Source organism: Semicossyphus pulcher, unplaced genomic scaffold, assembly GCF_022749685.1.
Source record: "Semicossyphus pulcher isolate SPU_LCO1_2020_fin unplaced genomic scaffold, fSemPul1.0.p SCAF_1, whole genome shotgun sequence".
In the NCBI taxonomy this organism is placed as follows: Eukaryota; Metazoa; Chordata; class Actinopteri; order Labriformes; family Labridae; genus Semicossyphus; species Semicossyphus pulcher.
The window spans coordinates 9,183,475-9,211,193 of record NW_027211603.1 but is presented as its reverse complement, the minus strand read 5'-3'; the positions used below and the strand labels follow the sequence as shown (position 1 = coordinate 9,211,193).

Here is a 27,719-nt window from a genome sequence, read left to right as displayed (position 1 = left end):
CACAGTAAAAGACATTTCATAGTGTACTTACTGCATGTTGTATTCAAATGAGCACACAAGAGGAAAGAGATGTAAGTGGAATATTTGCATTTCCGCAGGATCAGAACATGTTGCCAGACGCTGACTGAAGTCTGCTTTGCATGTTGTACTTATTCCTGATTAAAGATTAATATCTAACAACAGGAAGAAGCAGGCGGTGTGGGAGTACTCCCATACGAGGACCTAGAAATGAAAGGCATATTTAAAGGGTTAAGAATATTTTTTTTCTAAGCAAATTACTTAATTAAAGAAAACATACGAGTTAGATGTGACAATAAAAAGACTAGACAAGTCTGAGTGCAAAATATAGTGTGAAGCAGAGCTTTGTCCTTCCCTAGTGGTTATTTAGTAGAACTGCAATCTAGGTCTGCAACTTTATTATTTGAATAATCTATTTATAATTATTCTTTATTTAATTATGTAGTTTTGATATAAAGAATCATATAAGTGTAAAAATAATTTCTTTCACATTTCCTTAGGGCCCAATATTATAATTTCAAACAGCTTGTTTCTCCAACTAACACCAAAAAAACACCAAGATATTCAGTTTACTCTCAAATACAACAGAAAAGCATCAAGTACTCAGGCCTGGAGACACAAGCCCCTTTACACTGCCAGTTCAAGGCGGGATTATTACGTCTCTGTTACGATTTGTCTTCTATGTAAAATGCACGGAGGCAAAATGGTGCGGTGAAGTTGTTCCGCTTCAGAGCCGGCATCGAAGGTAGTAACAGAGGCGTAACAGAGATGTAAAAAGTGTCAGTGTAAACAGCAGAGCCAGCAGGGTGAAACAGCTCCATGTGTGTGTGTGTTTGTTTACACTTCATGCATGTTTTGCTTCCACAACGCCGGAACGCCATGTAAAACACACACTGGGGCGGGCGTTGCTTGGTCCGATGTAAAAAGTGTAGAGAAGTTTAATCAAGCGAGAGAGAGTTTGGCTCTTTTGCTCTAAAACTGACCCAAAACATAAATTGAAACATTTCTTAATTTCCTGTTGATGAAACAGAGGATACAAGATGAGTCGTCAGTCAAATGAATTACATAAACAACATTTTAATGGTGTTAATCATCAGTTCATATAGGTTAAGAGTGATAACAGGATTATGAGAAACAGCCTCTAACAATGTTGCTAGTGATGTACAGTCTGAAGGAGACGGTCTTAAATATCCATAGAAAGACGAGGAACACGCTGAAAAAGTACTTCATTGAACCGTTTTTTTTTGCTTTGTTCACATTAGTTACAAGACCTTTACCAGAACGTATTTACATAGTGCAAAAAACACACTTGCTGTCAATTAACATATTTCAAACACTGATGGAAGTCAGGGCAACAGAAAGCCTACACACAGAGTACCTTTTATCAAACTAGAAATACTTTCAGAATCACGAGGATGATATTGAGGACTCTGTCATCTCCCATCTGAGGGCTTCACATTGCATACAGCCCGACATACTGCATTTACACACTGCATCACTATCGACTGGCTGAAATCTCACTATGATTTACTAGCAAATACCATTATCAAATTGGATTCCAACTGTTTAAATGTTAAATCTATCAAATGGCTTTAAGAACAGGATGATTGTATTTTCTTTTAAATACAATGCAAAATCAAAATCTCTTTTGTACACTTGTATTTACAAAGGTTTGTCATTAGTGTGTGCATGACTGTGACGACCTGTTTGACTTCCAGTGGTTCCTCTGCTCCATCAGGGGGGCTCTACGCTGTGGTGGACCAACGCTGGACTTGCGGTTGTGGCTGGATGCCAACAAAACCTGTCAATAAAATCTAGGATCGCTCTGTGAGGTTAGTTTTCAGTTGTAAACAAACGTGATCTTTTTGTAAACTTGGGCACTGTTAGAATTCATGATTACCTCCCTGCTTGTCCTATGAGTTAATTTGATTTAGCTGTATCTGGTTGTTAAAGGAAGTAGTTAAAACTGTGAAAACATTGATAAAGAACTCAGTTACTGTTTTCAGATTCTTTCATAATGTCATTAACTACACAGAAAGGTGCGTCAAACCGGCCTCTAAAATAAGTGTTAGGTCATTACCAAGTAAGAGCATGTGAGCCCCCCGTCAGAGATCAAACTCCACCAGAAGGAAACAAAACAGGAGCAATTTTTTTGTATGAAGCACAGACAACATCTGGGAACTCAAGACGATTCCAGTCAGAGGAAAACAACCCAAAATAGTTTCACACTAGATCAATATGACAAACCGTAATATACTGTAGTAGAACCACACGTAGACAAAGGTTATAAACACACAGCTTGTTTTGCTTCTTAGAAGTTAAGTTGTTTGAATCATCTGAATATACAGAATGGGCCACTTATTATATGAACATAAAAAAAAAAACACTCTGACAGGTGGGAGTGGTTTTGGTAGAAACACAGAAGAACCCCTGACACTGTAATGACCTTTGAGGAGGGCTAAATACCAACCGAGCAGTAATTAAGAAATGCATGGTTCTCCTTTCCTCATGGAGCAGTCAGGTGAAAAAAAAAAAAAGGAAAACACACACACATACACACGTTATTTACAAAGATAAAGCTAATGAACACAGCAAAATTAATGCAAACAACGTGCCTGTAAAACACACACAAGCACAGAAATACTTGCAGAGCTGTAAACCTTCTAGGCTCTGTATGTAAAGTAAGATGAGAGCGGAAAGGTTCCAAAATTCCTCCTCATTTTTTTGTCATCACTTGCTCCTAGAAACGTCCCTGACTCGTCAAGAGTTCAGCTCTGGAGGAGGAAAATCTAAAACTTTCCTCTGAATTCAAGTGTCGCAGGTAATGATCCGAAGACGTGAGGGCAAACTTTTAGATGAGCGTTGTTCTTTAGTTACTTTTCTTCAAACTGTGCTAGTCGTCGTCGTCGTGTGTTTTCCTATGTAAATTGGTCAGTCCCTTTGTAATATGTTAATGGTCTGTGTGTGAGAGTTGGTCAGTTGGTTGGATACCTGAGATTATGTCAGGGATTAGAGATGAAGGAGAGAAGCTGCTGGCTGCTGCGAGGAGGGATGTGTGAGTGTGACAGAGGGAATGACTGCGTGAGGTCACATCAACCTGAAACCTTCTTAGCCTCCACCTGCTCTTTGCTTTCCTCACTCGTCTCTGTGATGTCTGCTGAATCGAGGTCCTCCTCTTCCTCACTCTGCGCTCTCTCCTCTTCGTCGTCTTCCTCTTCTTCTTCCTCCTCCTCCTCCTCCGTGCTCTCCTGGCTCTTTCCCAGCTGCAGGTTTTCCAGGGTCTTTGACACCCAGGACTCGATGCGGCTGCTGAGGGTGGGCACCTCAACAGATATAGGTTCAGGAGTGTAGTCCTCCTCCTCCTCGTCCTCCTCCTCGGCCTCTTCTAACATCCCGGGGACCAGGGTGGAAGTGGTGGAGGTGATGGAGGAGTTCAGCGGGCCCCTGCAGCTCCCGTCCAACGAGCCAGTCTCCGTGCTCTGCTGAGAGGCCAGCTCCAGCCGGTCGTCGACCCGGACCTCGTCTCTCTCACCGGTACCCTGTGCACTAGGCCCTGCCCTGGGCTGGGGAGCAGAGGAGCCAGGTGGGGCGGTGCTAGTGGTGGCTACCACGGCCTCAGTGTCTTTCTGGGCGGGCGCAGAAGGTGCAGGGCGGCTTGGCTCAGCCTCTACAGGCTCCAGGGCATCTGAAGTCTCCACCATACTCCTCCAGTTGGTCTCTGAAGGAAGTAATAGATTTATAATGCTACATTTTCTTTTGTCTCATCAACATTACAGATGGTGGTGGAAAGTAATGAGATACATTTACTTGAGGGCTGTTCTTAAAAATTTCCCTTCAATATGCAACGGTTTAATTCTACTCGACTAAATTTCTAAATATAATTGTACATTTTACACTACTTGTATTGAAATGAGGGAGCTTACCATACTCCTTTTCATTGACCTCTGAGATGGGCTCAGAGAAGATGGAACAAAAGGAGATAGCAGAAGCAGCAGAGTGGTTGCGGGAGTGTCCCATGTGGTGTGGGACTTTCTTGTCATTTTTCAGAGCCTCCTCGGCCTGCTCCTGCTCCAGAGCTGACACCATGTCCTTGTAGGCCTTCCTGGCCTCCTCTGTCAGAGACACCAAACGGTTGAAGAGACCCTGATGGAGGAAGAGGGATTGTAAGTAAGAGGCAGAAAAAGATGATGGGGGATGACCCTGTTTATCTACAGCTCCACAGCTCCTACAGTCTATTTGTATAAAGTATTACAGCCATTTATTCAAAGGTTTTAGCCAATGGGAGTGCCTTACCTCAGCTCCAGAATAGTTGAAAATGCCCACCACACTAACAGGCACTAGTTTGTTGACACAGCGCCCGAGAGCTTTTCTGCCCAAGGCAAACACGAACGGGATCTCCTGCTCCCTCGCCATGGCGATCACATTGTATAAAGCTTCATCCAAACCACCTGCAACACAGGAAGCGGATGAAAATTTACAAGAAAAGTATAGAAATGGACAAAAAGAACAGAAAGTACAACTTAATATAACCGATGGCTACTTGAAGGCAGTGGGAGACAAGTCATGAACATTGACTTATCATCACCTTTTATGTTGATAAGGCAAACTATGGTATACAGTTGCTGATAACGCCTCTAGCAATTGCACAGGAATATTAACCTTTATAAGGAGTTACATTTATGGCAACCTGGCAAATGTAAGTCTGATATTTATTTCCTTTTAACTCAGTTTTTTGTGTCCAAATTAACCAAATGTAAAAAGTATAATAGAGCTCCTTGAAGCAGAGGGGAGCTGAAGAGCAGGGTGACTCCTTTCACATTGTAACATACTCTGATACAATCTTAATTTAATATTTCATTCTTAATTATAGATTATAACAGCTTTAAACATGTTTACAGCTCAGATGGTCCGTCCTCAGACAGTTTGATCAAAAATAATGGTAACGTTGCTGTATTCACCCTTGGCCTGGATCTTTTCACAGTTGGGGGAGATGATGACACACTTAATCTTGTGCAACTTCATGTGCTTGGTGACTTCTCTTAGACCCATCACCAGCCGGCGTTTGGACTTGGCTTTGGTGGGATCCTTCTGGTAGACCCGCTCCTGGAAGCGAACCAGTTCCTGTAACAGCAGAGTCACGCTCTCGTCGATCTCCTTACTCAGCACCTGGTTACAGTACCTGAAAAAAAAAAAACATGACAGGGAGGTTAAAAATCAAGGATGAATACAGATATTGACTTCTTTTGGGTGGCTCTGAAAGTATCAATAGTTTATTGATTGCTTAGTCAACTAGCAAAAAAGAAAAGAACCTACACAATTTTGATGATCGATTAATTGTTTAATTACCGTAAGTTACCAGACGGTGGCGCTATAATCTAGCTAAAGCGTCGTCACCGACATGCGCCGTCATGATCGCAAGAGCAGCCGCCACCCTCACAAGTATCAAGGTTACCGTAGGCTGAGCTCAACTACCGCACTGCTAGCTAGCAGGATTGCAAACGCGACATGACGAAAACAGATGGTCGACTTTAATTTGTCAAATAAAAATAAATAGAAATAGTGTTGAATTAACTTAAAATATCTAGCCATAGAAAACCTTTTGCCCTCTGGATTACCCCCCCCAAAACAGACTGCATCTTATATTCCATTGCGACTTATTTTATGGATCTTACGGTAATATTTCATGCAAAATGCTAAAATTGATCTGGTTTTAGCATCTAAAGTGAGATGGTTTTCTGCTTTTCTTTGTCTTGTGCAACAATTAACTAAATAGCTTAAGGTATTGGTAATGGGAACTTGAGTTTAGAAAATAGTGATGGGCATTTTTACTATTTTCTGACACTTCATTGATCAATCAATTAACATAAAATAATTGTACAAGCAGTCTATAATGAAAATAATTGTCTGTTGAAGCCCTAAAAGGCTTCAGTATTCCTGACTCACACTCACAGTTTATACAGATGCTCATGACAAAATTGTTTAACTGCTTGCTGCATGCTTATGCTAATACTGCTACATGTTCTTGCTTTCAGACTCCTTTTCTGAGTTCGGATAAGTCTTGCATCATCTTTGAGTAAAGCCAAACCATCGCATAGCATGTGAGCTCCTTGTGGTCTTGAAGTTTGATGAAATATCCACCGGAAGTTTGACGTAGTGTGGCCTGAGGAACAACAGCTCTGGCAGTTTGAGCTGAGAGGAGGAGCTAAGCTACAGAGGCCCTTTGGAGGCTTTAAATGCAAAATCTGTTAGAGGGTAGGCTGGGACAATAGGCCCACTGCGGAGGACACGGAGGGACAAAGCTGCGATTGTGACTACTGGCAAACATTTTTGCTGAGATGGGACAATGTGCTAAGTATCTGTGCCATACTCTACAATTCTTTTTTGTATAATCCCGCCCTTAAAACTCCTGTTTACTTTCAGCGTACGACTCTCACAGCCGAGGCTCTGTGATGTTTGAGTGGGACAAGTATTTGCTTTCCTAACCATTTTTTTGACACCACATCACGCATTTTTGACACATTCTTATGCCTGGGATTCCTATAAAAAGTCTGCATTATCCTTAATTTTGTCTCCTGGTCCACGTGGGATAAGAGTGTGTACTTACTCTCTGAAACGTCTGCTGTGGATCTTGGTGATGGCGTTTGAAGCCATGGGACTCCCAATGCCAGAGCTGGCAGGAGAACCCTGCGACACTGGGGTGATGCTGTATGGAGAGTTCTGACTGGCCGGGGACAGAGATGCATCACTGGGGACGCTCAGACCATTCTCTGTGGTACAAGCAGCACACCCGGAAGAAAATTAGAAAAAAAACATATGGATAAAAAAATATAGGTACAAGTGTGTTCTTTGTAATGAATGACCCTCACCTTCTTGGGACGCAGGCTCTCGTGGAAGATCATCAGTAAAATGTAGACTATCATCCCCATGCTCCTCCTGGCCTGAGGACTCTTGCTCTACACTCGTCTTCCCTTTCTTCCCTTCACGTTCCTTCAAGATAATCTATGAAAGAGAAAATGGTAAAAACAGGGGTACAACAAAAATGTTTGCAGGTTCAAATATTCCTTTTAACAATTTATATGCAGGCTTCATAACATCTCCTTTGCCCGTCTATTAAACGATCAACTTCGATTTAAGTCATTAACCTTCTTAAGGGCTGTTGGCCGTTTTACTTTCGGGATCTCTCTCTCCTTCCCTCTTTTGATACGGGGGGCAGTGGAGTCCAGGGAATTATGTGGGGCCGAGTATGGCTGTTGATGACCCTTCAACATGGATGGCAAATTGGTCGAGGCTGAAACGTGGAATGGAGTTGTTGTTCCAACTGCAGAGGCAGAAAACAAACACAGTGTACAGGCAGAATGAGTATCTTTGCATGTTTGTGCAAAGTAGGTTCATAATGTTTGGGGTGTGGAGGTGTGGAGTCAACTCAATGTTCATGGTCTGACAAAGAAGGGCCAGTAATTTAAGCTACTATAAGTTACAGTCAGCTAAACAAATGAGTCATATGAAATTAAAGGACTTAGCAGGATGTGTTAGCTTTATTGAGTCCGACATTTAACAAATATTTTAACATGAAACATACGAGCATTAACAAAAAGGCACAAATATGCCAGATACTCTGCCAGAAGCCGTATCAGCCAGAAACACTGTAAATCTTTGACATGTGGTGTGGGGAAGGTCCAAAAGAGCCTAATGAGAGTCATAACATTTGTAAAGAAGAACACTGGAGACAAGTAGACCATCACAAACTAAATAAAAGACACTGAAGATGTTAGCTTGATAATGACAGATGAATTAGCCTAGAAAAAGTGTACTGAGTTCATTCGACGCTTTGACATTCTTAACCCAATATTTTAATTAATTGCAGGGCTGTTATATTGAGAAATGTTCTTTCATGCTGCTTGTTAATGTGTGAATATAAATACCTGTAAAGGACAGTGGCTTTGTATTGGTGAGTTGTTTGGCCTTCATTGCCTGCTGATGTTTCTCCAAAGCTGCCAGCATGTCTCCCAGGTCCAGCTCGACGGAGGTTTTACTCTTCTTCCCTGCTGCTTTGGTGAATGCCTCCTGTTGGATGTGAAAGAACATGCAGAACCAGTTCACACCAAAGAACCAGCCCAGTAAAGCTTGAAATCAGGATAGTGCTGTAAAATTCGGCAGCCGCCACCCTTACAACAATCAACATTACAATAGGCTGCCAGCTACCGCTAGCTACAGCACTGGTAGCTAGCAGGATTACAAACTCGCTGTAATGTGTGTGCGTTTTGAATGTGTTTTAAATGAAAATAAATTTAGATAGTGCTGAAATATTTTGTATACACATTTTATTAACAGATAGCTATAGAAAACCTTTTTCCCTCTGGGATACCCCCCCAAAACAGACTACGTGTTATATTCCGCTGCGACTTATATTCTGGTTTTTACGGTAATCATAAGGACTGAAATTAATCAAACAAGGTGCATTAATAAGCTGTAACCTTAAAAAGTAAAATTCTGTACCCAATCTTAATGAGCAGCAGACACAGCTCAGGTTTGTACCTGTAATTTCTTTTGTTCCATGCTGATTTCAGAGTACTCCTGTGCAGTGGCCAAGGCAGCAGCCAGAGCCTTCTTCCTCTGGCTCTTGGCCCTCTTGGGAACAGAGGTGGTAATGGGGATGGGTGTCTGCACAATGTTTATAGGGGAGTTTTCTGGTAGGTTATCCAGCTGTGAAGCATGAAAAGAAACAAAATTGTTTTCATTAGAGGCGTGTAGATGACCAAATGCAAGCATGAGTGGTTCGGCTGCATTCATGCACAACTACAGATCCGACCAAAATTCTGCAAAAAAAAAAAGTACTACAAAAAACAGCCTTTACAACCTCTTCTCTCTGTCTGCAATTCTCTGCCTTTACTGTGTATTTGTGTGTGTCTGTGAGTTGATGCCTGGGAACTGTATCTCTCCTATTGGCTTGCAACATTTACCAATCACATACCGCTTCAAGCATGCCAGGTGCATCAAACATCTTTCACGAATTTTCAAGGAGACATGTTGTCATGCAATCAACACAAGGCAATCAACGAAGCTACATCCAAGCTAAAAACAATTCTTTAATTTAAAAACTCAGCCTCTTAATAGTTACCAATCGTCTCTGTGACTATCCAATCCTGTAATATGACTCAAATATGTTTGTATGACATGTTTTTTCCGCTGCGGATGTTTTTTTTAATTCATATAATTTTTTATTTTGTATATTAGTGTGCTTGTTTTATTTTTCCCTCTAAATTCATTGATTTATGTGTTTATGGTCACAAGACTTTCATACTGGAGTCTGCCCCCATGATAGATTACATATTAAATAGATGCCATGTGTTCCTGTGTTCTGGAAACCAAAATATATTCATGCCATGTACCACGCCTTTCAAAACCAATAAAAATGAGAATGACATAAAGAAGTTTATCCTCTGTGGGAAAGGCCAAAAATTAAACACGTGGATCCCTGCCCCTGTTTACTGCTCTGATTAAAGCAGAAGAAATAATTTTGGGGGCATATTTGATTTAGCATTTGAAATTCTAAGCACAGCTGAATCTAATCACGGTGAATCCACTCTGAATGGCAGTGTATTGGACGGTCATACATTTTTCATATATTTATTTTGTATAAGATGGTGAATTGTATCTAGATATGTATCAAATCATCTGAAGGAAGGGGATACACATCTGATTCCTCTTACCAGATTTTTGGGCAGTTTAGGTTGCGTGTGAGTCTGGGCTGGAGTAGACTCTTGTTTGTTGCTGCGCTGAACAGCCCCTCCAGTAGCGAGATCTGGGAACTCATCTTCATCCTGACAAACATGCAGAAAACGTTTATGGCCAACAAAAAAAATGCATCTAACTCAATTCTATTATGAGTTTGAGGGTGACAAGAGCTGCATTGAGAATGAATTACACTGATAGTCACAGGAAAACCTCTCACCTCAAAGTAGAGGGGCTCTGGGGTGAGCTCAGTGCCAGTGACCACTGCTGCCTGCAGCCTTTGTTCTGACTGGTTTGGAGGAACACGCCCTGGATAGCCACTGTGGAAATCCTGATAGGCAGAGGTGGACAGAAAGCACAGGGCACATTTGGGTAATTGTAATAACACAACTTAAAATATATGTACATTTTTCTTAATGTGATAATCTCGAAGATTTTAATGTAAATAAATGTCTGTTAAATCCCCATCTATCACCGAATGAGGTAACACAATGGTGATTGAGCCTATGGCCCACTGATGAAAGCATTTGCATTTGTAGTATTACAGACTGGCTGTCTGGTGTGACTTTCAAGGAAAAAAGCAAGGCACACAGTCTAAAAAGTAAAGCGACCGTCAGCGAGGAAAATCAAGAGTTACAGCCGGAGCCAACGGTGGACGTCACACACGCAACACTGTCTGGATATCTGGGAAGTGTGCTCCCGCAAATACGTTTATGCCCATAAGTGCCGCCAAAGAAAACGAAACTGAGATCTTCGAGATTACAACTTTAAAGAAAATGTAATCCCTAATTTTACTGAATCTGGATGGTAATATTGCACATCTTTTTTTCTACTTTCCTGCTCACCAGGCTATACATTCCTCTCATACCACTGTCTTCACTCGTTGCAAAACACAACTTGTTCATTGTCTAAGTGCATTTTTTGTTCGCTCTACAACACCAGTATCCATGCCTGGGCTCTACCAGAGCAGAGATTTACTTGCATCGATCCATATGTCCTTTCATTTACAGCTAAAGCTTTGATTTGTCTCTCTACTAAAAAACTAAGTTCATTAAACCAAGAGTTGTTTCCCTGACAGCAGCCTTTTACTCATTGTCTGCTCCACTGGGTTTACAGTACCTGTGAGAAGTTCCTCTGTTCAGGATTCTTCCTCTGATCTGCTCTGTGAAACTGGCCGTTTCTGTCCCCCCAGGGCTTCGGGGGAGCCTGAGAGGCTACATTTACCCAGGTACCTGCTAGTAAATTCAAAAACATTAACAGTTATTCCCAGGTAAAAGAGAAATCTCCATTAATTTGCAATATACTATAAAATGATAAGAAATATGGCTTAAAATGTTTCTTCAAACTTACCTGTCATTACACCAGCTTCTACTCCCTATACAGCACAGAATACAAGGAAGAGAAAAAGACATTTTCAGATATCTTGGTTACATGTATATTATATATTCTAATAACACTGTGAGAGCAATTTTAATGTAAGGACTATGTTACACGTCCCTCACTGGTATTTGATGAGCTGTTACACAATCAGAGTCTTGTTTGTTGGGATTATTGTTAGTTTTCTTGGTTTATGACCTCTACTATTGTTATTACAAAAAACTGCCAAGACCATAATATTTATTAGAAATGAAACAGTTACGTATAACAAATAAAGCATTTTTGATCTATTATCCTGTTGTGTGGGGGGAACCCAGATGACAGCCGAGCACGCAGTCTGAGGATTCTCACGTGGAACGAAACAATAGCCGATGGGGAAGCAAGGTGACTGAAGAAGGAGGCACAACAACCGCAGTCGTGGCGACAAAAGCAAACCAGGAGCATAAAGTAACATGTACAGCCCATGTTTACACCGTCTCCACCACTTCATCCACAGTTAGTTCTTTTTTCTTTCTGAATTTTCAGTAAAAAGTCCAAAAACTATCATCCCCAAATCTTCCTGCCCGTCTTCCGCCATGTTTGTTTACTCTAAAGTCTCGTTTGCCTGCGAAAGCTTTGCAAGATTTCCAGTTTTGAGAGTCGGGACTGTTTGTTCATGAATGGAGTCTGTTAGTGAGTGGTGTTATCGTTGCTCTCCACACACTATAGGAGCAGAACTGTTAAATCTATGATTATGTAGGGAGCGCATGTAACAGTATCATCATGTGTGGGGTCTCACATTTTATGTTAAGATTTGAAAAATGTTTTAGTGTGAGCCAGGCATAAATTAGTTATGGGCTGTGCGTCACTTCCAATCACGTCCACCAAATCAAATGTCAAAACCAAACAATTCCTGTCCTATGATCTTATCCTCACCATTACTAGCATTATAGCCCAAGTCGATTGGTACATTTTAATTATTTATTACTTGGAGCGATATTGAGCTCCGTGTGACAAAGCTCGACATCAGGCTTAATGTGAATACAGAATATTCGACTTCCTTCTTCCTGACTTGCTCTCTGAATAGCTGTCTGTTCTTTAAACTTCACATTCTTAGTTTGAAACCTCTTGCTCGACACCACTGAAGAATCCAGGAAGCACTGTTTTGAGGCAGTATCAATTTATGGATTATGAGCTGAAACACTTTCCCCATTTCATTCCTATATGTTCTGTAGCTGATGGAAAGTTACAACTTACTGTGGCTGCTGCTGTATTCTCTGCTGTTCGCTGTGTGACCCCTGTCGCCTGGTTGTGTTTGGGGCTGCAGTAGCCGCTGTCACTGTCTATATCTGCCTCGCTGGCACCCTGCTCGTTGTAGTTTTCACCTGGATGGGACGCCCGTCTTCTCTTTGTTCGGTTCTTCCACAGCAGGGGACTACCTCGCTCTGCAGCACACCGCCCTGACACCTCACCTGGGAAATCTGGGATAAAAAAGGAGAAACTGAAACCAGACAGCCTTTTTACACAGACTTACAAAGAGGAGCTAGCATTAATAAAAAGAGATCAACACTGTTGATGAATCATTGAGGACTTTGAATTGACTGTATGACGTTTTGTAAATGACATGAAACCACAATTGAGTAGCTTTGTCAAGATAATAGATATGAGCTGCAGACCTTTTAAACTCTCTAACTGGAAACTCTGCATTCTTGGGCTTTCAGAATTCAAGTGTAAGCATCATCAACGTCAACCTGCAAGACCAGACACAGCTCTGAGCAGCATTGTGTCCTGCTTCGTCAATGACGGGAAAGATTCCTGTTTGCATGCAAAGCTGCTTTCTTTAACAAAGTCTGGAATGTTTTGAACTTCAGCTTCCTCTAAGCCACAGGAACAAAGATCATCATTGACGTTGGTCATACTTAACAGGGCTCTTGCTCAGTGTTTATTAATAAATGGTAATAAAAACTCCTTACACACCCTGCACTATATGACCTAAATATTTCCTACCTGTCTGCTGTGCTGCATCCACCAGCATGACAGTCTTCGTCCTCCCATCAGGCCCCAGGGTGCACACCTCTTTCTGTACAGCTACACTCCTGGTTGGAGGCCGACGACCCCTTTGAGCCTGGCACACACCCAACTGTTGCTGTATGAGAAAGAAATAGAGGCAATGTGTGCTCAATCAATAGACCGAGGATGACGAGGGACATTTTCAAGTGATACAAATAACACATGACATCAGTGTGACAGTATCACAATGAGTCTGTTGACCTTCTGTACCTTTGGGAGAACATTAGGTCGGACCATGCCTCTCCCTCTCTGGCTGGCCATGCCATAGGCTGGCCCCAGGGGCAGTGGTCTCTCACTGACGTCAGCTGAGACAGGGTTGACCACTCCAGCTTGCACCGGACCGGCATAGGTGCCAGGGAAGGGCTGGTAGAAGCCCATCACAGGTGGGCATGGAGCGGGCATAATCTGGTAATAAGCGTAATCATTGGAGACGGGAGGCTGAGGGGAAGACAAGATGGGGTAGGCCAGGTATGAACCACCAGGGCTGGGGTTAGGCTGCTGCCAGCGCAGCTCCCCTCCATTATACATAGGATGTTGTCTGTGAAGCAGAGGTAGGATAACATGTTAATTATTGTACTTGATTCATTCACTTCTATTCTAACAGAATGACATTCCTTTCCAAATGGATATTATATAAGACACCACAAAAGGAAGGCTGTGATCCAGATTATATTCTCTTTATACTAAGTGAGAAGCTGTGTGAAATGTTATTTCTATGTAGGTCAACTGTGCAGGTGGCACCTGTGATACGTGGGAAAGGAAGAGATAAAATTGGACTCTCGGTCTTATACCTAAAAACATATATACTCAGTCAAGAAGAAAATGGTTGCAACATCCTGAATTCATTGTGTTAAATTTTGGGGATTTTGTTTCCCTTATTTTAAACATTTCTCAGTTTGTATTTCAGATTTCCATGCAGCCACGTTCAGAGGAATATTTAAATGGGATCAAAAACAGCATTTGCTTCATGTGCCAGGTATGTGTATACATAAAATGAATTAAGTGTCTGGTTTTACATGGCAATCAGATCAAATACACAGAGGAAGACATACATGCAGCTTAAAACAAGGACAACAAGCTTGATTAGGTAACAGAAACATTGTACTATTGTACTACAGAATTTGTAGGCAGTAAGACAATAGTGAAGAGTGCAAAGGCTGCTGTTGGTGTAAGTTATGTAACAGGTGGCTTTATATACACAAGCTAGCTGGATGTTATTCACAGTAAATACAGTGAGCATAGATGGGTGTGTTTGACAGTGATGGTGTTAACCTGTAGCTCCTTTAGCAAGAAAGGTCTCAAGAGAGGGTAATGTCTGAGTTAATATGTGTAAGGCCTGTTGGTTGGTTTGTTGAGGGGTGTGTACATGGTATGCAGAAAAGTTGATAAGGATCCAGATGATATTTTCACAGCCAGCCTGCATTTCCTTGCATTCAAATGGCGGGGAAAGGAAACAAAGGAGCGGATGTGTGCAGGATACAGCAGATCACTTTGGACAAAGAGCGAGTCACTGGAAACATAGACTGTGGTTCCATGAACACTGTGTAACTCTGGGGAGGTTTCCATTCATAATTAAGTAGTCTTACACTGCAGAGCATGTAATGGCTCTAACTTCATACACTGTTTAAAGGATCTGATCAAGATCTCTTTTGTGAAGCACAACATTAGGGACATGGTGTTCTCTGCTTAATATAGTAAACAGTACGGTGAATGAGTTATTCTGAAAAAAGGTTCAGAAGAGGGGCAAATTGTTCCAGGGCTGTTCAAAATTGGGACACCATAATTCCCACAATACCACAGGAAATGAAAATATTCCTGCCCAAGTAAGCAGCCTTTGGAAAATACCGTAATTATCATGAACCAAATCCACTGGTGCCATTACTCAGACTGAAACGGGGCTGACGCCACTGCTTCGAGAGCTTCATCAAGTCCTAAATCTCCCCCCACTGTGACAGAGTAGCTGTACCTGTTAGGTTGGTTCTCCTGGACGAAAGGGTAACAGGTGATGAGGTAGCTGGGTATGGGAGTGGTTTCCACCCCTCCGCCGCCTCCCCCTATACCACCCCCTCCTCCTCCTCCTCCACCTGCATCTCCAGAGAGACTCATGCTGACTAGGGATCCTTCGAGACCTTTCTTCTGTGGGATGAACGGTTCCACTTCGGCTGAAAGCTTCACATCCTGCAAAAAGAGAAATGAGGAGCCATTACTATCACACTGTGAGCAGCAGCAGCCAATTAACTACATGACACATCTGAGAGAGACAACGATCAACGCCTGAGAGCATAAACCTATTTCTAAAATAGCTCAAAGAAAATTGCTCGAGTCAGTCACCACTGCTACTGATTCTCTTCTCTGTATCTCTGTCAACATGGTAAAAGAAATCTAATTATTTTATGGTTGTTATAACCACCCACATCTATACAATGGGATAGTTATGGTTTGGAATCTACAATCCTTATCAACATAGTCATGAAAATGTTCTTCCTTGTTCTGACTTAGATATTTTGGTAGGTTTGTGTAGTTCATTACGCTCGCTCTCTAAGGCGTAAAAGGTTTGAACCTAATGATGCAAATGTCCAACATCAACCCTGGAAACATTTAAAAAACTACCATCGTATGCTTACTAACTTGAGTGCTGAATGATGAATGAGAGTGAACTGTACACAGTCTACAAGCAGGAGTGATCAACCTTTTATTAATCTAGCGGAAATCCCAGCTGAGCAGTGCATTTCCTCATATTGTTCCGGTTAGTTCACGGTCTTGAGTGTGTCAATAAGGAAATGTATCAGGCCGTAACACAAGGACATGTTTTGAGTTCAAAGGTCACATAACAGATAATTGCCAGGGGATCTAAGCAAAATACACGTCAAAAAAAGTCTCCAGCCATTTTGACTAAATTTGTCAGTGACTAACAAATCTGCAGCAGCTGTAACACAGCTGAAGAATATAAACAATAACAGTTTTTTATTAATATGGTCTACAATGAAGTAAAAGTCTGTATGTCCAAATGTCAAAAGGAGTTTATAATTTTATGGCTTTCAACTGATAAGCTCTGGCTGAAACATTTAAATATAGAATATAAATATAAATCGATGTTAGGTAACAAAAGATGCAGATATAAAGCTGGTGTTTGATGCCTTACATTTTAAATTCCCTCAGTGCCTTTGTCGCACAATAGCCTTTTAAAGTAATAACCTCAAAGATTTTCATGTAAATAAATGCCTGTTAAGTAACTATCTATCACCGAATGAGGTAACACAATGGTGATTGAGCCTATGGCCCACTGATTAAAGCCTTTGCAGAATTATGAACTGGGTGTCTGTGGCGACTTTCACAAAAAAAATCACAAGCGGCGCCCAGTTAGTGACACGTTTTCCATCCCCAGCAGTGGTTGGTCTGCCAGAGAGGGTAGGCGGAGCTAAGCGGCTGCTTTTCCATCCCTGCAAGTGTTGCGAGTAAACAGTAATCTACTATGGCTGAACAAACAAAGAAAAGATCGATGACTACAGATACAACTTCAACAATAAGTGAAAATCCAAAGAAAAAGAAACAAATTGGACGCTCAGATGAAGGCAAACAGTCTGAAAAGGAAAGCGACCATCAGCGAGGAAAATCAAGAGGTACAACTGGAGCCAACCGTGGACGTCACACATGCAACACTGTCTGGATATCTGGGAAGTGTGCTACCGCAATTACTGTTTATCGCTATAGGTGCCGCCAAAGAGAATGAAACAGATCTTTGAGATTACTACTTTAAGGGCACCAAGGGCCACACACCATATTCATTCTTCTTATATACAAGAGGGATTTATTTATACACAAAAAAGTGAATAGAGAAAAGAGGATGAAGATGGAGGATGCGTATTGTGTCAAATGGTTGTTGTTGGGTTTTTTTGGCAAAATGAAAACTGAAGAAAATTACAAAAATACAACTCTTTCTAAAATATTAAAGGAGCACAGACATAGTCCTCCTTTATTTAAATGGCTACAGTGATGCAAACTGTGTCATTATGGTTATGTGATGAAGGGTTAATGGAACAATGATACAATGATGGTAACAAGAAAAAAGTAACCCCTGGGTACCACTTTTGCTTTACATTTCAGGCAACAAAGGGCTTTGGTCCACTCAGACAAATAGTCATTTTCTGTGGACAACCTACCAGAAGATGTACATATGAGCAAAAGCTATATAAATCAATCAATAAAGAAATTAGGTAAAACAGTGTGACATATTTACAGCAGGTTAAGGCACAACAATGCACCAACTCGAGGTCTTCTTCTGGTCAGTCTGGTTTAATGGGTCACTAGATTTATGGGGCAGACATACCAGTCAAACCGTTTTGCTGTGAAGGAATGATACAGCCGGCCACAGAAAGGCCAAAGATAAGAGCTATGGGGCATTAGAAGGCAGTCTTTGAACTTACACCCTTAAGTACTTTGGAGCTTTATCCACCACTTGGGACAATTGTTCTGTAGTAATACTAATTTTAAGGTCATAGTATGTTGTTATTTGTAATTTTCTCAGTTGACAGTGAATTCACCAGCCACTCATTTGTCATGATCATTTTACATTAATCTTTAAGTTACTTATTTTGTGTCTGAAATCTACAAGCCACTAGCACATTTTAACAGCGTTTGGCTGGTGGCTGGTACTACTTTCTCGGCCTGATTCTAACCCAAGGTGGCAGCTCTGTCCAAGAGGTCCCATTAAGATAATCCGCTATCTTTTGTAGCGGATGAGTAGAGTTGACAGGGTTCAGAGTACAAAGACCCCCTCAAATCTCTGAAACAGTGGTCGGATGCATGAATAGAGTATCAGTGCAACCAGTGGATGCCAAACAGAAAGCTATTGTCTCCCACAGCTACTGTCTGTGGGTGGTTCTCTCACTTTTCCTTTAGGTAATCTATACATCCCAATCCTATCTAAACAGTCATGGTGTATGGATCATGTTCTGCCAGTGACTGAAGAAGCCTCTATGCCAAAACTGATATGGCAGCAAGGACTTAAGACTACAGTAACTGGATGATAGTACAGTATGGTGGATAGGGAGTTGTTATAGGATTAAGTTTGAGAGGATAAAGTAAGGACAGTGCCACAGGATAAGCTAATTATACAGCAAACTATAGCCTAGAAGCCTTCTGCACTTGTGGTGAACCTTGAATTCTGAACAAAAATAAAGAAATACTTCTACTGGAAAGAGTTGTGAAGGAAAACAAAGCTGGTCAGAGAATCCATCTCTTGATTCAACCATGTGTGTCTTTGTGTATGTGAGCGTTGGGGGTGAGAGGGTGAGCGAGAATAGCTGTGATTGTGAAAAGGCAATGAGGTCAGATCCAGATGTGCATTCATTGGCGATGACAGATCTCGTAGTGATTAGACTTGGGGCTACAGATCTCACAAGCCTCTATTTGTGCAAGGATTTATTCTCACACCAGTTGCTCTCAAACAGTAGCAGACAGCATGTGTTTCTGTTCTCAAAGCAAGATGGGTTGATTAAGAAGTTGAACATATGCATAAATGCTTTTAAAAGGTTTTGCAAGACAATATTGGTGAGTTTAACAACAATAGATAACACAATTTTTTAATTGGTCTTTTAAGAAATCTTACGTTTTATTTTTATGTGCTAGCTACCAGGTTCATCTGCAACATTGGCAATATGCCTTGGTAAACCAAACCCAACCAAACTGAACTTTCTGCATTACAATCAGCGTCAAAGGAATCCCATACATGCAGAGGAACCAGACTTTCAACTTACTGACTTACACTATCCACGAAACCTCTCCGCCTCTCCTGACGACAACAACACACTCATGTGCACATTCCTACCTGACTGAAACCATGTAGTCTACCTCTCTTATAATCAAACAAAACATTTTCAAAAACACTGCTTGCTGAAGTTGTATATTATTTATTATATATTCTATTATTATATAGTCTTTCATTTGGGTTTTTGATTTCAGTTTAGTTTTAGAGTTCATAAGTGGTTTTATTTTATTTCGAGGAATTGACTAGTTTTATTTTAGTTTTTATTTAGTTTTTGTGTTAGTTTTTCAGGTATTAAGAGGAAAGCCTTGATTTAAAGAGCAGCCACAGTGTGAATCGACGGGGGAAATGAAAACTAAGCTGATTTAACCTGCAATTCTATTTAGTTTTAGTTCGTGTTGCACTGTCCATCGTCGTTTATATTTAGTTTTTTTGAAAGTTGTAGTTTTTATTTTTATTTCATTTAAAGCTCCTATGAAAAAAGCCGGGCATCTTATTTCTTTGCTGATTTTGTCCTGTACATGCTTAAGTGGTGTTTGTTAACAAAAATCTCATCCCGCCATCTTTAACAATCATTTGTATCACTCACTTTACATTTTTGCCCTGAAAAATGTAAACAAAGGCAGTGTGCAGTTAATCGCTTCATCTGACACCTACCCCCTTCCAGCAATTTCAGGCATTAAAAATAACTATATATTAAGAATCAATCTTGTTGCTGGTGGTCTGGTTTGCTTTTGTATGTCATATAGAGTAATATGAATTAATTTCAGTCTGTTTCATAACCAGTGAAAAACTCCTCGCAGTAGCTTTAACAGAATTATTTTTTCACTGCTAGTTTTGTTTTTAGTGTTAGTTTTCATTAACTATAATAACTCTGGTATAAACTGACATAAAATGGTAAAGTTGTCATTGCAGTGTCCTAGACCCCAAAGTTACACCTTCAAATAGCTGGTTTTGTCTAACCACCTGTCCTCCTTGAATGCTCTTCTATTTATGTATTGACCAAGTTATTGATGCAACAGTTACATGACTGGAAAAAAACAAAGCTTATGGTGCTTTCTTGACTTATTATTATTTTGTCAGTAAGCAGTCTAACATCCAAAATACAATCACAATTTCTTAAAGCTGAGGTGTGATCTAAAAAATTGCTTGTTTTGCAGAAACAACAGTCCAATACTCAAGGTAATTAAGTGTTCGAGCATGTAGGACACAGAATAGCACCAAACAGTTTTCGTTCACTATAATAACACTGGTTGTGGCTCGAATCAAAACGACCTGCGACGTCAGATGACAGCTGAGATAGTTAGCTTTAGCTTTAGCTAGCTACGCTAACACTTTAACAGTGGACTGTCTGGCTGAGATTAACACAAAAGGAAACGTTGTCATTGATACATATGTAAGACGTCCTGTAAGAAGAGTAAAAACACTTGCACTGCGACAAAAGACAAGACATATATTATCCGTTTTCTTTTGTAATAAGCAGCGGGTACCGTTAGCTGTTAGCTTACTAGCCACAGAGGATAACTGTTCATGACAAAACACTTAAACCTTTCGCGCTGTAGTGAAGCTAATGACCCATATAGCTAATTTCAGTCACTACTAAGCAACGTTGCTGTTAACAATATAATTATAGATGAAGGGATTTTTGCACAACGCTATTGCGAGTCCGTTTTGGGGCCCTTTTTCATGGGCTAGACCCCAACAAAAAACACATAATAAAATAAACTGTACCTTATTGTCACTAGCGTCCATGTCAGTCACCGACGCCGCCACAGACAGTCATCGACCACAATGCGGACGTCAGGATGTGGGTCCTTTTAATTTCTTCATTGTAAATAATAATAATCACCAATGGCTAAGAGACTCACACCCAGTTTCCACTAACCCGCTAACTGTTGCTAGATGCTGCTGCGTCAGCTAGCTGCGCGCTCCACAGTCCAGCTTGTAGTTCTGGCTTGCGCGAATGAGCAAACTGCTGTCAGTGTGGAAATGGGAGTCACCTGAGACGGAAAGCGTCGAGGTCCAGAAAGCTTCGACTGACTGAAAAAAAAGGTCCTTCTTTTCTCTTCTTTTACTTGGTTAACGGTAATTATGTTTTATCTTCTTGATTTAACTTTGTATTCAGAACCACCATAAATAAGAAGTTAAAAAAAAGAAAAAATCAATACCTCACGATTGCAGACAAATGCTTTCAACCTTTAGTGAAAGAAAGATTTCCTTTTGTCTCATGTATGACAGTTAAAAACATTTTATTCGACGTTTATCCCGTCACACTGTTAAAACTTGTAGCTAGTCAAAGGCAGCTGATTCCTTATAGTGCTGAGAGAAATCTGTTTATTACCAACAGGCAACAGTATACATTAAAATATTGTGTACAAGTTTTCATACACATTTGGACTTTTTTTTTTAAACAACTGAAGCATTTGTGTGTTGCACATGGAAGGATCTGCCAATCAGGAACATGAAAAACAAAAATAAGTGTCAGTGATTTCCTCTCATCACGACAAAACATCACACTTTGAACACGTTCTCAGGGTTCCTGGTGTCTTCTTGAAATTGGTGGCATTCTCAAAACCTGTGCTGTGTATCTTGTCTCAGAGGATATACTTGAAGAAGCACAGTAGCATACTTTATGGATGTATTAAAACATGCCATTTTTCCTTTGTCTCTTGATTTTACATGCCATCATGTGAGCTTGCTAACAATGGCTTGGTTGAGAGTGTTCAGCTGATTTGTCCATTTGTCTAAAGCTGTGTAGCGAGCCCCTCCTCTCTTCTGGTAGTCCAGTTCTAGTAGCTGGTTGACCTGGTCAATTCGTCCATGGATCGTGCTGGGAAGAAGAACAACAGAGTAAGCACAGAGAAGCAATGCATTTCAAAAAGTAGAAATAACTCCTATCTGGCACGTCCCGCGTCGTTGCATAAAAGCCAGTCTAGTCGATTTGAAATGACCTTTCCTAGTTCCAAGAGTCTTCTTACAGTTTTAATAATATGCCTAATGCTACTGCACAAAATAATATACCTAATGCAACTGCTAATTGTACTTTGGAATGGCTCGGTTACGACAGCAAATGACAACATAAAGATAGGATGGATAATTTCTTGAGATTATATAGTAATGAAATCTTAAAAATAATCCTGAATGCTCCCCTGTTTGTTCCTAAAAACAGGAGTCTAATTTCGAAAAAAATTACTTGTTTTATTTTTCAATTCCTTATCTTTTCACATGGGTGGCATTAATTTAAAAATCCCTTTAACATTTCAGAGCCGGATGGCAACAGTAATCATGGATTATATCGAGTGATCTGGTTTTTGTACCTCCAACCAAGTTATTTACGTCAGAACAAGCATAGCTGGGATGTGAAGCTGTAAACAGCAAGTCATTATTTCAGTATGACAATCTACTAAGCACAAGACGTGACTGAAACTGTCATTTCATACCACCTGACTACTGTAAGGGCCAAAGGATGCAAACTATGAGGAACTATAATTATTTACTGGAACAAAAGCTGTTTTTTCCCTCTGCTCCTTCTCAGCAGACACGCAAGAGAGAAACTTACTTGTCCAAGATGCACTGCACCAGCAAACTCTCCACATCACACACATCAATGTTCAGCTCCTGAAACACAAAAAAACACAGTGAAGACTCATCGTTACATCTGTAGAAAAGTGGGTGAACTAGTATAATTGACATTTAAAGCATTCACAAACTTCTACGATTATCCCATTGCAAATATTGTGTTTGATGTGTTGCTAAAGAGCTGCAAAGAAAATCTATCATGCAAGTATGTAAACTAAACTAATGAGCAGCTAAATAAACAGAAAATAGGTTGCATAAACATTCACAGATACCATCAAACTACTGGCATTGGTGACTGTCATCTGAGTGACGTGAGAAAATACTACATCCTTTTATAGATACAGCCCTTTCAACTCATATTCATTTGTCATTACATTGGGTATAATTTACAAGAAAAAAATTAAACTATTCATATACACATTTTTAGTATTGCTTTTATGTGTATTATCATATATGTCTTATGTATATACAGTAAAATATTTTATTTTAAAAGCATTTATTTTTAGCCCTTTGCCATGTTTTTGTTTTGTTTTGACACCTGCATCTGGAAAATGTATGATTAACCTTGTGATTTATACCTTTTCTTAATTGATATGACTGAAGGGTTTTCAATACAGACCAATTAAAACAGAAATAATCTATTTACCAATAAATATGGCCATTAGTGCACATAATTGATTAACAATATTCAAAGAGAATGTGATCAGGAGAAAGGTCACTTTACAAGACAGTCTTCATGATGAAGTGAACCTACCTTAGAAATGAAAGGGATGTGTATTCTCGTGTACGGTTTGATGAGTTTGATAAGTACTTGAGTTCTAATGTTCCGCAGGAGCTCTGTAACACAACATCACATGATCATCCACACTTAGAAAAAGAAGAATGTTTTCCCATTTATCACGCATGTGGGCCTAAGTCAAGTTCACCACTCACCCTCTATGTGCTCTCTAATGAACGGGTCGTCCATTATGTTACTGTGATTTGTTTTCAAGATTTTCTCAAATTCAGTGATGTCATTGTTCTGGTAGGCGCTGCAAGGAAAAACAGAGAGTGTTGTTATTTGATATACATTGTGTCTCTGTGACCAACACAAAAGCCCTCATCCTGATAGCTGTCAGTCTCATTCCAAAATATTAGACTTCTTGTAAACACTATTCTTATTACAGCTTTGGGTGTGCTTTCTTAGTTTCTTGTTTATACAATAAAAATGTTAAATATATGCATGGATCCTGAGAAATTTAAAACAGTGAATGTTATTAATGAAAACATGAGGACAAAGGAGAGCAAACAAGGAAGCAAGATTTGACTTAAAGTTTGGAGAAGACAATTGTTATGTTCCATACTTTGTACAAATATAATGATACATACACTCATGTTGACGGAGCACTATAACAACCATAGTGATGCATCATTTTGGCACTAGGAGGAAATTTTGCAAGGTATTCACTGGAAGATGTGAACATATGTCACACAAGAAATTGGGATATAGGGACCGAGATTCTGAAATACTGACCAAAGGCCAAACAGTTATGCAATCTGAATCCACCAGTCTATTTCTAGTTTCTGCCATCAACACCAACCCTTCCTTCCACAACTTAATGATAAGAACATGCCAAGTCAAACACACCTTGCTCAGTGTGCTAAAGGCATTCTAACACACCCTTAGATGAACTCAATATATTAATCGATGTGTTATGGACTGGTGACTAACTATGGCCAATCACATCCCTCCTTTCTTCATTTTTAGTGAAAAAAGAAGGGGCGATGGTCTCACTATTTTTGTTGCTTCTCATTTGTAATTCTTAGTAAGGCTGTGTCCGTCAACACAGTGGATATATCAAAGTCAAATTGGAGAGTACAATAGCCTTTTAAGTTCTGGCACCATAAATAGACTTTTGTTGTAAACGAAGAACCTTTCCCCCATCAACACATGCATGCATGCTTACCTTACTAAGTTTGTCATTGCTAGGATCTCTGGGTCATTTTTGTAAGGTTTGGCCTATGGGGAAAAGGGGATAAACGTTATTAAAATAGCACAAAAATATACTTTCAGCAAATCATTCTGATGACAGACATTCTGGCTGCAAAAAAAAATTAAACTACAAAGTTCAGGAACTTATGTGGCAACCATTAGTCTTTCTTGTACACCCATGTACCTATGTAAAAAAAAATACATGCAGAGTTATCAACTGCAAATATTTCAGTTACTTTCATACCTCTTGAGAGTCAAAAGGGTTTATTCCTGACTTCATCAGCATGTTAGCTAGGACCAGGTACTTCAGGCATGTCGTCCTTCTGGGGCTTCCAGACTCGTCATAGTTTTTAAAGGCCTCAAAGAAGTCTGTGTGAGCTTTCTCAAACTCACCCTCCCTCAAATGCATCTTCCCACCACACTCTGGTCAAGACAACACAAGCAGGGGCCATTCAGCAAACAGCAGTGAATGTACAAAGTAACAACTATGCTCAACACAAAATTCAGGAACTGTTCTATCAATAAAGGAGGACTGTGCACCATCATACCTCTGATAACTCCCATTATGAGCGGGTGTGGGATGGCAGATTTAATATGAAGTGACTGCTCATACAAGGCTTTCAATTTCTTGTTGTTTTTTTGTGCTGTGTACATCTGGATCTCCAAGGCATAGATCTCCAACAGCTGTGTGCCTTTCTTCAGGTCATCCTCTCCATCATCTGTCTGTAGTTGATATAAAAATGAAACAACCCTTTATTAGATCACTATGTCAAATCCACACACACACACCTTAGAAAAAAAAACTTGGAGCAGATTGAATTTTGTATTTGATTGAATAAGTATATCAGCGTTAGTGACAGGGCTGCTAAACTTAAGATCTATTTGGTGTCATATACTGCCATACTGGTACTCTTTACTGATGATCTTAGATTTCAAAATTCAAGCAATAAACAAGGTGAGACTTACTAGACATGCAATGTGAAACCTGTTGGCTTGCATCATAACCTATTACCAAATGCAAAGTCAAACATATTTTTAATTTAGGACGTAATTACCTGACATGACTGGTGAAGTTGTCTAAGGATCTTTTGCAGTTTTCCATACTCTTCTCTCTCCAGGTACAGCTTCCCCAACTGCAGGGTAGGAACAGAAAAAAAAAGAGCCTCCCTGAGCAACTGTGATACCAAGAAATGAGGAAGCAAGGCTACTTTAAAGCAATGAAGAATCTTTGCTTACCTTCGTGTTAGTTTTAAACCAAAGTCTGTCATTTTTTGCATCTTTCAAAGCCTCCAATGTGGTTTCATAGAACTCCTGTAGCAAGTCCATCTAGTAACACGGGAGATGCATGAAGAGACAGATTGAAAACTTCAAGAACCTAAGTTACAAAAATAACATACGTAACTGCCAGTTGGATTTTCATCTGCTCATAATGGTTTTCCGTACCTGTTTGGAGGTAGAGATATAGTCCAGAATGGAGTTGATTGACTTCTCTGAGTAGTTCCTTGTGACAGCACTTCTGATGTATGTAAGGAGCTGCTTGTACCTGTTCATCATCTCTGGAAAGTTGGTCTACAGGGATTAATTGAAGAGAAAACCAAACTTGTCAGAAATTCATATCTGGTGGGATAGGTTATTATCAACCGTGGCTTGTGTTGTTGTGCATACCAGCTTGAAGTTGATTTTGATCATCTGTTTCAGTGCTTTGAATCCCCATTCTCCTTTCTCTCCTTCTAGTTCCAACACCTGAACACACGTGAAACCAAAAGATGTTTGTAACTGGTGTGCTTTTAAATTAATGAGATAATCACATACCTACAAAGAACAGATATTTGTTATGGAGTACAACTCCACCTTCTGGAAACTGCTAAGTGCTGCTTTGGGATCATCCTCCTTCAAGGCTTTGGAGTTGTAGTACTGGTTCTCCAGGTCCACATTTGGCTCTGAATTACTGTCTTCCGAGTATTCCTGGATTCAACCACATAAATACGTCAAAATTAAGTTCAAACATAGACACTTTTGTTAACAAAACATAACAGAAATTCTTTGCTAGCTAGCACAAAGGTAAGGATAGCAGATTGCTCCTGAGTGCAAGTGTGCAAACATGAGCCTTGAGCTAACGTTACGTTAGCCAACGCCATAGCTTGCTAACTAGCCTACGATTTGCTTTTCACGCCTGCAAATTTAAATCCGATAAAAGCTGAGGGCTTGCTACCTAACATGGTTAATGTTTATTGACATTAGCCAGCTAAATAGAAACCAAGAGCAACTATCATGAGCTAGCTAGGAAGCTAACGTTAGTCATCCGCTGTCAGCTTGATGTTAGCCAACATGCTAACTAAACAGCTAACATTAGCTAGCCCGTACTGTCAGCACTTCACTGTTAGCGGACAAACGATTAAAATGTGAGCGTAAGCAAAATAATTTCAGGTTTAAATACCAGGTCGTAATCTTCTTCATCATCGCACATGAAATCGTCCTCCATGTCAGACATATTGATGGTCTTCCTTGCTCTTATTCAGAGACAGACAGTAGCCCGGCCTGTGCTGTGTTTTGCAGCGATGGTGAGGTGGTGTGTCAGGGTGGCACGAAGCACGAGCCCTGTTCCGTCCATAGATGGGGCTATTGGATCACCTCAGACACCTGAATAACGTTACACTGTGCAGAGGTTTTATCATCTGCAGTGCCATGGCTGTAGCTAGAGGTATTTGTGAGCAATGTACTGCATTATCAGACTAGATGTTAGTCTGAGATTGAATTTGTTTGCTCTTTGTGTTTACTATTTACGGAGAAATTCCGTAAAATGTATTTCTATTTATCTAACATACACGAAAAACATACTAACATACAGAATAGAATAACATGCATTACAGATTAAGCTGTTTTGTGCAACATTAATCAGCAATCAAAACCCTTTGGTATATACTGTATTATGATTTAACACAGAAGTACTTAAATTTTGATATACATTTTGCTAGTAACGATTCAGTTTTGTTTGTTTGTTTTGGTTGATTTTAATGCTATGATTGATTTTGAAAGGATTTTTTGTAAGTGAGTTTTTTTTAAATCCTGATATGGGTACCTACACTTTAGGATGTAAATATACATAATACATCTTAGAAAACAGCTCTTCCAGGGTTAATTGTGTTGGGTTTCTTTCTTGCGTAGTATTTGAAACCATGTTAAAAAGTTATGATATAGTTACTACAAATTAGTAGATATAGTTAATTA

The 27,719-nt window shown here is 40.1% G+C and overlaps 2 protein-coding genes across 2 annotated transcripts; both read right to left on the bottom strand.

Annotated features, from left to right (window-relative positions):
* Positions 1-1,070: 1,070 nt before the first annotated feature.
* On the bottom strand, positions 1,071-20,883 carry secisbp2l (SECIS binding protein 2-like). The gene is made up of 18 exons (XM_069660383.1): positions 20,672-20,883; positions 15,143-15,354; positions 13,387-13,714; positions 13,114-13,252; positions 12,364-12,587; positions 11,101-11,125; positions 10,870-10,985; positions 9,971-10,081; positions 9,729-9,839; positions 8,554-8,721; positions 7,941-8,082; positions 7,161-7,336; positions 6,885-7,017; positions 6,623-6,785; positions 4,977-5,197; positions 4,312-4,466; positions 3,942-4,161; positions 1,071-3,736 (listed from the first exon to the last, which is right to left on the bottom strand). Exons 1-18 carry the CDS (start codon positions 20,690-20,692, stop codon positions 3,111-3,113), a joined length of 3,291 nt encoding a protein of 1,096 aa, XP_069516484.1. The 5' UTR covers positions 20,693-20,883; the 3' UTR covers positions 1,071-3,110.
* Positions 20,884-21,172: 289 nt separating this feature from the next.
* Positions 21,173-27,041, bottom strand: cops2 (COP9 signalosome subunit 2). The gene is made up of 13 exons (XM_069657710.1): positions 26,929-27,041; positions 26,343-26,456; positions 26,157-26,234; positions 25,935-26,060; positions 25,728-25,817; positions 25,547-25,624; positions 25,040-25,214; positions 24,736-24,914; positions 24,466-24,518; positions 23,453-23,550; positions 23,274-23,356; positions 22,500-22,558; positions 21,173-21,770 (listed from the first exon to the last, which is right to left on the bottom strand). The coding sequence occupies exons 1-13, from the start codon at positions 26,980-26,982 to the stop codon at positions 21,626-21,628; spliced, it is 1,332 nt and encodes a 443-aa protein (XP_069513811.1). The 5' UTR covers positions 26,983-27,041; the 3' UTR covers positions 21,173-21,625.
* Positions 27,042-27,719: the final 678 nt, after the last annotated feature.